We start from the raw sequence: 10,634 nt of genomic DNA on the forward strand, positions 1-10,634 counted from the left end.
ATTCCCACCAGCAATCATTCGATTCCATTAAAACTCATTCTTGATTGGCTTTTCACACACAAAAAACCCCAACAAAACAAAATTCAAAAAACAACAAAAACAAAAAACAAAAAAAAAACAAAACAAAAAAAAACAACAAAAAAAAAAACAGAAAACATCCTGAAATTTAAAGTTCGTTTCAAGTTTTTGACCTGCATTTTTATATTTTTATTTGAATGAAGTAAAACAGAAAATATTTCTTTTTTTTTTCAAATGTTTATTCAAAAGAAGAAACTGTCTTAATGTTTACATCAAATAAACATTGAAACGTATACCAAAGGCAAGAAAAAAAAATCCCAACAATTTTTTTTACCTCTTACAATTTCATTTCAATTAGGATGATTCTGAACACTACTCTCATTATGGGTGTTATTTTTCATGACGTTTCAACCGATGTAATCTCCGACTTTCTTCAGATGCATCTCATTGAGCTTGGGTTCTTTATGTTAAAAACGAGAGATTTATGCGAAATATTGAACTAAACCCTTATTCAATCCATGGGGGCAGGTTGTTCTCGTTCTGTCAGCCATTATCGGGTTATGTTAAGTAATTTTTTATTGCATTCTTAGTTATTATCGCTTGTACTGAGGATTGAACTTTCAACCCCAAGAAAACTATTACTTAGAACTAATTACTACTCGACACCACCTGGCATGGCTGATGAAACAAAAACAATCTATCTCTGTGGATTGAATAAACATTTCAGTTTGAAATTATGTACAAAGAGTCCTGACTTTTATAAGATTTATGTGAAGAAAGTTGATGGTTTCATGGGTCGAAACGTTGTGAAAATAAGAAACAAGATGAGAATAGTAATCAGAAGAAAAAAATGTGAAACAAAGTTTATTTTAAGCAACTGAACAACTAAATATTCATCCAAAGACTTAAAAACAAACAAACAAACAAAAACCCAAACAAACAAAAAAACAAACTAGGCAATGCTAAATCTTAATCCATTGTATTAAGGGAGGTAACTCACTTATACTAAGAATTAAATGATTTTTGTCCAACTACTTTATTTGTTATAACAGAGTTTTATAACATTAATAACAAGAAAAATGTAAAATACGACGATAGTGTCATTTTTTTTCTTAAACAAAGCATTCAAGTAAAATAGAGTTACCTCCCGTAGTTCAGACTCCACAATTAACTTAAAAAAAATTTAATACATCAAATATTAGTAATTTTTTTTTTGTAGGAACTCCCTTTCAATTTCTTACTATAAAAATATGATAATACTGAGCCTGATTTGCAAGAATTACTTATAGATACAAGAACACCGTAACATGTAAGTAAAATTGTATATCTCGCGATACACAATAGTTTCCATACTGTGATAATCGTCTAATTTAAAGAGTTTAAATTATTTACAGTGAAACGTGTTTCCACATGACTTCCAAACAATTTATTTTGTCAACCATTACTAATACAGATATAGATTATCTCAAAAAAGAAACAGAGACAAGGTATTCGTTACTTACGGACATGAGTTATTTTAAAGGAAAAAAAGAGTTGGAAAATTATTGTTTTAAAGGAAAAAGAGTTGAGAAATTATTGTTTTAATAACTTGTTTGTGACCTATTTGTGTTAAAAAATGGGATATTTATTTTTTTTATAAAAGTTGAAAGCAAATTTGCCGCAAATAGAAACTGCAAGTAAAACGACCTTATTATTTATTTACTTCCAGTAATGGTTAAACGCGGATTATCTTACTTACATCATTCTTTTATGACTAATTAAGTTGCTTTAAACTTTTTTAAAAATATTAATTTTAAACACAAATAAGTCACAAATGTAAGGAACAGCAAAATAAATTTTTTTGTCTAATTTTCTAATTGTAAAAAAATTAAATAAGTTAGTTATAGCTAAAGTTAAATCGTACATGCAAACCGGTAAATTAAATGCAATCATTTTAGAAAGGAAACAATATAATCAACAATAATATTAAACAAAATACCAAGGGAGAGAACTCTACAGGCATAACATAACCAAGAGGGATAAGAATACCCAACTTTAAACATTTTATTTTTTTAAGATGATGAGGGGTGATCTCCCATGGTATAAAATATTATGAATTCAGAGTTATCTCCCTTGTTGTCTACTATTTTCGTTCATATTGTTTTATATTTAATTTTTATCGTTTTCAAAATGAAAGCTATTCCATTGTTGGGAATAAAATTATCGTTTTGAGGTAAATAAACAGTAAAAAATACTTCAAAATTTTCTTAATTTAAAGAAGACACGTAATGTATCGCACTTGCAATCTCAGTTATGCTTCAAAAGTTTACGCTGTGAGATGCTATGGATTTCTGTTTTCTTGCTTTAAACATTTTTAAAAAACTCGTTTGCAAATTCGTCGAAATTTATAGCATTGTCGTCAGAGGTGTCAACACGGTCAAAGAACTGCGCGACTTCGGCATCACTGTACGTGCATTTCAAGCTTTTCAGAAGTGCCTTCAGTTCCGTTATGTTGATGGTGTTATTCTGGTTTTTGTCTATTTTCTTAAAGACATCCCTCAGATCGTCCTTGCCGACATCTCTGTAATAATAATAATAATAATAATAATAATAATAATAATAATAATAATAATAATAATAATAATAATAATAATAACAACAATAACAACAACAATAATAATAATAACAATAATAATAATAATAATAATATTAATAATATTAATAATAATAATAACAATAATAATAATAATAATAATAATAATAATAATATTAATAACAACAACAACAACAACAACAACAACAATAATAATAATAATAATAATAAAAATCTTTTACATTATTCATGCTTGAATTACGCAAAAAAAAAAAAAAAAAAATCTCTGCACACCCCTTAAAATCATGGTTTTAACAATATGTTAATAATAGCCACCATATAGAGAATAGCATCTATTTGGTGATTGTGATCCTTGGCCTTCAGTCAAGAAAATTTACCTTGGAGACCACTATCAGCTCAGGAAACACACTGAAACGCAACGTTTCTGGAACACTGATTGAATCAAGAGATCCTACAAGGTAATTTCATGTTTTCAAGTAGTCTTTTACCTCTGTGAAATTAATTCTTCACAACAATTCAAAAAGACCATATCCGAAATGTTAAAGTTTAGCGTAACTTTTTGTTAAAAATAAAACAAATACACTAAAGTAATACAGTAACATAAGATAAATCGTTATGTGGACATTCATTGAATTAAAATAAGAAAATTTTGATAACACAAAATGAAACATTAATTATCTGAACATTTATTAATTTAAAATGAAATTAGGACAAATTTGTTTTCTCAACAAAAAATTGACATGCATTGCAATTATGTTTGTTTAAAGCTATTTATAAATTTTAAAAGTCATACATAAACATACAACAGCAACTTTCGTACATTTTAGAATTTTCTTTAATTCTATTTTTATTCAATAAATGTTTAGGTAGTTAATGTTTTAGGTTGTGTTATAGTATGACTTTAGTTTTGTTTTTGACTAAAAGTTACACAAAACTTTGACATTTTTAGATAGGGTATTTTTGAATTGTCTCCCCCTCAACAGAGCTCTTAAAAAAAAAATGAAAGCAAAAATCAAAACAAAACAAATAACAAAAACAAAAGCAAAAACAAAACAAAACCAAACAAAAAACACCCAAGAAACAGCAATGCACAAGTGCCAAGATATATTATACTCAAGGAAGAAAATGAAGGATATATACATGTATGCATAATATGAAAAAAACATGAGAGAATAGAAGGGTCACCAGTTAACAAGTGCAAAGTATATAAGGTATAAAGACTTCAATAGATCAGAGAAAGAAAAAAGACAGCGTTTGGTCAACACTGCTTGATCTTTACCTGTGCACACAGCTTCTATATATAAACACAATGCTCTGGCGAACTGCAGACACTTGTGCCCCCACGATGTAGACACCCTCGACAAACCCGACAGGCAGTTAAATCCCACCACCACACAGTAGAGATCCCTAGACGTAAAAGATCTTTCTACTCCAGTAGTTTCTTCCCCAGACTTCGCTAGACTCTGGAATTCCATTCCAGGTCCCTGCTTCCCCAACTGTACTGACATGCAGAAGTTCAAGTGTAACGTGAACTGACATCTTGCTGCCCAAATCCCTACATAGTACCCTAGTAGTTGTTGCCCCTGATAGTAGCCCCCTACACCAAAGTGGCAATTTGCCTTGTTTGGGGTGAAAATGTAATAAAATGTAATAACACAATATGACTGAGTTATTTGGTTTTCCCAACAAGAAACAAGATATTTTTTTTTAATTTACAACACTTTTAAATAAAATTATTTAAACAAAACCTTTTAATAAACAATCTAAGGATAATTTTTTTCCATTGTCATAGCTGGGTTGATTATTGGTTGTATCAAAACGGGGATATATAATATATAGAGGTTTTGAAACGGCACCAAACGGTTATATATGTAATGTAATGTATAATATATATATATATATATATATATATATATATATATATATATATATATATATATATATATAGTATACGTGGATTATAGAAAAGAGACTAGATGTTATGTGGCAGGATGAGTAGAGAAGGGAAAAATCAAGATACCGTACAGGACCAATATGTGCGTATATGTTGGATAAAGGCTGTTTGTGCCATTACATTATATCCTCAAGAATGGGTGTTTATTGTGGGGAGCACATATATGAGGGGAGGACAGTGTCATTTGTGTTGATGATGACAAGGCAAAGTTACATACTTGGGTTTAAAAGACAAACACGAAGACCAGGTTTAAAAGACAAACACGAAGACCAGGTTTAAAAGACAAACACGAAGACCAGGTTTAAAAGACAAACACGAAGACCAGGTTTAAAAGACAAACACGAAGACCAGGTTTAAAAGACAAACACGAAGACCAGGTTTAAAAGACAAACACGAAGACCAGGTTTAAAAGACAAACATGAAGACCAGGTTTAAAAGACAAACATACATTTATTATTCACGACCGGAGTATTTTTCAGAACCATAAATGCCACGTTACCACATTATGAAGATGTCTCTTGACTCCGCTTCCAGCCTCTCTCTTCGATCCTCCGATGTCAACTTCCCAAAAACTTAACTTTATATTAAATTAACTTAATTCTTATGACGTCACCCATCACGCTCGCAAATGTGTGAATATCGATTCACGCTGTTACCAGCTGACTGGGTCCATAGATTTCCGAATTCTTTACAGAATTGTTTTGTTAACCTCAACTCTAGCTATGAACAATATCCCTGACTTCGACTCCAATAACAATAACAACCAAGATTCAACATTCCCAGAATATCATTTACGAAATACATTCTGAATTAATAATAATCATCGATTATCATGAATTGATAACTTCATAACAATCTTCGATTATTCTTTCCGGTGTTTTCCATTAGCCAACAATCTAACAGTTATATTACTTTTGGGGAGGTATTTAATTTTTAAATAAGAAGATCAATTCTTAATGTTTTGACCGAAAGCTGTGGCTTTGTTTCTCCGTTCTGCTGGGGTCCTTATGCCCTATGTGCCCAGCAAGTGCTAACTAAAACATAAACAGAGTTTTGTCAATTGCAATTGAGAAAAACGAAATTTTATCACAAAACGTCTTTGCACAAGAGATAAAAATATAAAAGTTACTTTCGATATTGGAAACGTCCAAGTTATGCAAACTTAGGTTTGAGTAAAGAGAGTCGAGTAAATAATCACAAGTCAAAGTGTTCATAGTTTGAATATGTTTACATTTTTTTTTTTTTACAAAGGAGTGACCACTTATCAAGGCCCAGAGGCCACTCGAGAATAAGGGTTAATGTGTGTACCGTAGTCAACGGTACAATATCATAGTAATCGTTAGTAGTGGAAATTTGGTAAATTGGATTACTTAAGGGGAACGGCTCATCCAGAACTTGTACGTGTTGGTGACGACCATATTGTAGTCAGTTGGAAAGCAGGAAAACGGAACAGAGTTCCACAGGCATGCAGTTCTAAGAAATAAGTTTTATTCATGGAATTTACGTTTAGGTTTGGTCATATAAAGAGTGGGGGAAATTATTGATAGTGGTTTCAGCTAGATGGGTGTTTTTCATGAAAGTCAGGCAAGGGGGGGGTATATATTGGAGCTCAGACGAGCACTTGCACTTGCTATGAAAATAGCGATAAAGCAGAGACAGGCTCACAACGTCTATTCTGTGAGAAAGAAGTTGCAGGTAAGAGAAAACAGCATCCCTCACTAGGCTACGAAATCTATTTTGAACTCTGTCAAGGCAGGATAAGATGTTTGTAGCAGATTCTGCCAGATGTGACAATCGTACTCCATCCTTGGATGTACTTGGCTCTTATACAGGTAGAGAATTGGATCAGCAGTGAGATATTTACTGGAGCGGTAGAATGATCCCACCATTTTTTCCAGAAGTCTTGACAACGGATTTGATGTACGTATTCCATTTCAGATCAGGAGAAAAGGTCAGACCCAGAAGCTTTTCAAAACATGGAGCCTCCCGAAGACGAGAGCCATTCATTTCAATTGATGCCAGACGGGAATCAGAGTGTTGATGATGTAAAGATAGAAGAGCTTGGTTTTAGATGCATTAAAATTAACCAGCCACCTCTTTCTCCATTGCACCATGTGCTCAAGATCAGAGGAGAGAGAATGAAAGAGAACTTGGTCGTTTACAGCCTTTGAAGTATTGCCATAGATGGTAATGTCGTCAGCATAAATATCTAAGAATGATCTTAGGATGTGCTTTGAGAGATAATTGTATGTAAGTAATATACGTATGTAAGTATTTGGTAGTGTGGCACTCTGCATGTGTGTTGGTTTACCTTGCCCTTATTACTGTTACTGTGTGTAGAGATGTGAATAGCGAGTCGTTTCTGTTCGCCTGACTCTGGTTAATGTGTGAGAATGTATGTCAGAGATGAAGAAGGCTTGTATGTAAGTTATTGAGTCTTTTTCGCCTCCCCTGGCCAAAGGAACGTGGTGTGTGTGTGTGTGTGTGTGTGTGTGTGTGTGTGTGTGTGTGTGTGTGCGTGTTATTAGATGTTCTTGGATTGCTTTACTTTGACCAGCTGGTGAAGTTTACTTTTTAGCTGCTTATTTCTTTGCATCGGCTCATTATTTTGACATAAACTCGTTAATTTTGAGGGTGTGAAATGGTTTCCGTTGGTTGAAAATACTTTGACTTAACAAGTCCCTGTGAAAACTTACTTGCCTTAGGAAGTGACGGAGAGAGTGAATCGAAACAAAGCAGAGAATTAAAGAGCGCAACTCATTTGAGCCATTTGCTTTTTAGTGTTTGTTTGAATTGCCTCTCTGTCTTACTACAAGACCACAATCCATTTTGACGATGTTATGTTTATTTCTACAGCAGAAAGTTGGACTGTATTCAGGTGATAAAAAGAAAGAGTAGAAAGTTCTTTGAGTGTCGTGGGGCAGTCAATTATCTTCAGCGAAGATCGTCTCTACTAGACCGTCCGGTGGTCAAAGACAGGAGAGAGAGAGTGAGAGAGAGAGAGAGAGAGAGAGAGAGAGAGAGAGAGAGAGAGAGAGAGAGAGAGAGAGAGAGAGAGAGAAAATGGGGGTGCATTTTTTATGTTTATCCTGTTCTTTCTGCTGACGGACCGTGATTCCCAAAGTAGTTAAAGAAGTTCCGTAGAGGACTGTTAGATTCACTACGCCCTGCAAACTGACTGATTGGCCATTCATTCGCAAGAGAAAATAGATCTTTATTTCGTTTGTGACTGCTATAGGTATCAGACATCAATCAATGAATTTTCTTCAAATTCCGGTTTCTTATTTTAAAGGGTTTTATGGGGCACAGTATGGACAAAACCTCTCATTTGAAAATGCAAACATCTCATATTTGCATTTAATTTGATCCGTAGTCATTAGACACTAATTAAGCAAGATTACCTAAATTTCTATTTCTTCTTTAGACCACTTAAGCTTCAGCCTTAAATTTGAGATATTTTTAGGAATTCGAATCATCTAATGAATTTTGGTCAACATTGGAACAAGGATTATAGACATAAGGTATACTAACATTAAACATTGATTTTAATCGTCATAAGGTGGCATAAAAGTGGTGCAAAACTGAATTAATTTCACCTGTTGTGGGATGGAAGTTTTTCTAGCTCATTAGAATTAATTAGGTATGCGCAGTTTAATAGCTGACTCGGTAGGAGACATGGTTTTGAACGCTGGATGATTATAATATTTTTAAAATTTTCGATTACTTTTTGATTGTGTTTGAAGGATTATAGCCTAAAGTTAATCTTTTTTTTTTTTTTTTTTTTTTTTTTATTACATTTTCACCCCAAACAAGGCAAATTGCCACTTTGGTGTAGGGGGCTACTATCAGGGGCAACAACTACTGGGGTACTATGTAGGGATTTGGGCAGCAAGGTGTCGGTTAATAAATGTACTTAACTTTTGCTAAAAAAAAAAAGGTAATAATTATCCAAAAATGTGCCGGTTGTAACAACGAGGTTTGTTTATTTATGACAAATAAAACATGGTGGCAAAATTTAAAAAAAAAAAACACACACAAAAACAATATGGAAGCACATAAAAACTTCCACAGGCGTATCTGAAAATGACGTGAAGCGATTGAAGGGAGAAAAGGGGAGGGACAAAAACGACTGGTTTTCTTTCTTTTTTTTTTCGGAGCAGTGTATCCATGCATACCTATAGTAAATGTTTGTATACTTTTTACCATTTTTTAATTCAATTATATTTGTGTGTTCGTGTTTTTAATTTTTTTTCAATTTTATTTTGTTTTTCAAGATTAAGTAAAAATTATGTTGCGTTAATAATTACAAGATCGTCCATGAAAATATTAGAATCTTACATATAAAAATTACACCAAAAATGTAAACCTAGAAATAGAAGAAAGATTTTTGCAAAACTTTTTTGTGTAAAAATATCAACTAAACAATGCTTAATTCAATGGTAATATCGTTAGTTCGAAAAATTAATTTTATTTCGAGTTATATCGATTTTGTTAATACGGACTTTAGCGTCTTTTTCGTAATTTTTCTGAAAAACATTATTTTTTTTTACAGTTATTACAGTTTACGACGCTTTATTTTCATAAAAAAAAGCTAAAAATAAATTCATTAAATTTTTTTATTACTGAAAACTTTAACTTTAGTAAAGGTGTTTTTTATTTAAACAAAATAATTCATTTTCACTAAGATTCAAATAAAACTAATGAATTCATTATATTTCGTGATCATTCTTTGATAAATACTGAAAATTTCATTAAAATTGGTTAATTTTCTGATTTTTGGTGAATTATTAAGAAAAGGAAGAGCTTAAAATGTATAAACATTTTGAGCCACCGGTCATTAATTTTGCACGTACTCAGAATTAGTTAATTTTGAACAAATTAAATAGAAACACTTTTCTGTTCAAAGTTAAGTAACTGATGTAGAAATAATGCGAAACCGTACTTGAGGGATTTCTTGTCCAGAGCGTCAAGCCATTCATCAAGGGTTATGTAAGAATCACCAGCGCTTTTATTGACACTGTCGAACACATTCTGAAATAAAAAAGAAAAATAAATAAGTGCCAGATCAACGACATTTTTAATGATATTCTTTCGATAGTTTATCTGATTATCTCCCTAGAGCTAGAGTTGTCCGCCCCTTTAGATGTTCCCCACAATTTAGGCGAATACGTTTTAAACTCGCTCTTATGACAGTAACTAAATGGCCCTGTCAGTTCGTTATTGCTATGCAAAGTTCGCAACTTGAAACATTAATTCAAAATAATAAATATTTCATTAATAACTTTCTTGTAAATATGAAACAAACTTTTTAGATAAATCTTAACCTTTTGGTAATAGCGATACAAACTTATTTATATTTTAAATGTGACTAACAAGGAAATCCGGGATTGAATGACGGTCAACGAATGTTTCACACTACCATAAATTTTTTTTTGCCATTGCAATCAGTGAAATCGCTTATTTTTAAAAATCAAATCGATTGATTGCTTGCTCTAGTTGGGAACCCATCGCGGTGCACGAGGAGGAAGCTTCACATGCCTCCCCACATTGAATTAACCCACAATACATTGCAATCTACATTGCACTGTAGAGAACCTACTATTGATTTTATAAAATTATATTTATATAATGGTTTGAATTAAAGTTTAAAATGTAAATGTCAAGTATCATAGTTCAGTTGTGCCCTAAACAGAAACATTCATTTCAAACGCACCCCTGTCTTATAAAAAAACCTACTGTTGATTTTATATGCTAGGCATTTCTGCTTGTGCAGTGATAACGCTTCTCAAATGTACTTGTGATGTTCGGCAATATAAGAGTATTAATTTTGCTATTTCTTCCTTAATCAGATTTTTTCGATTATTGATTTTTGATACTTATCGGAGGCATTCCGATACAGAACATATCTAAGAACACTTCCAGATACATGAAGTACATTTGTGTGAAATTTAAAAAAATCGATCATTTTCATTTTGGAGTCCATAGGGAACGACTCAATAGCGGATAAGAGAAAGAAAGAGTTAGAGAGAGAGAGAGAGAGAGAGAGAGAAAGAGAGAGAGAGAGAGAGA

General features: G+C 32.3%; 1 protein-coding gene across 1 annotated transcript in view; it reads right to left on the reverse strand.

Moving 5' to 3' along the window:
- Window positions 1-235: 235 nt before the first annotated feature.
- LOC145291212 (uncharacterized) overlaps window positions 236-10,634 on the reverse strand; it is an 18,117-nt gene continuing 7,718 nt past the window's right edge. Inside the window, exons 2-3 of the mRNA XM_080136797.1 lie at window positions 9,508-9,596; window positions 236-2,578 (exon numbers count right to left, since the gene is read on the reverse strand). Of these exons, the coding sequence (XP_079992923.1) occupies window positions 2,362-2,578; window positions 9,508-9,596 (306 nt within the window). The 3' untranslated portion in view covers window positions 236-2,361. The remainder of the gene's footprint in view (window positions 2,579-9,507; window positions 9,597-10,634) is intronic.

Source organism: Euprymna scolopes, chromosome 12 (genome assembly GCF_053919585.1).
Source record: "Euprymna scolopes isolate OS-2025 chromosome 12, ASM5391958v1, whole genome shotgun sequence".
NCBI lineage: Eukaryota > Metazoa > Mollusca > Cephalopoda > Sepiida > Sepiolidae > Euprymna > Euprymna scolopes.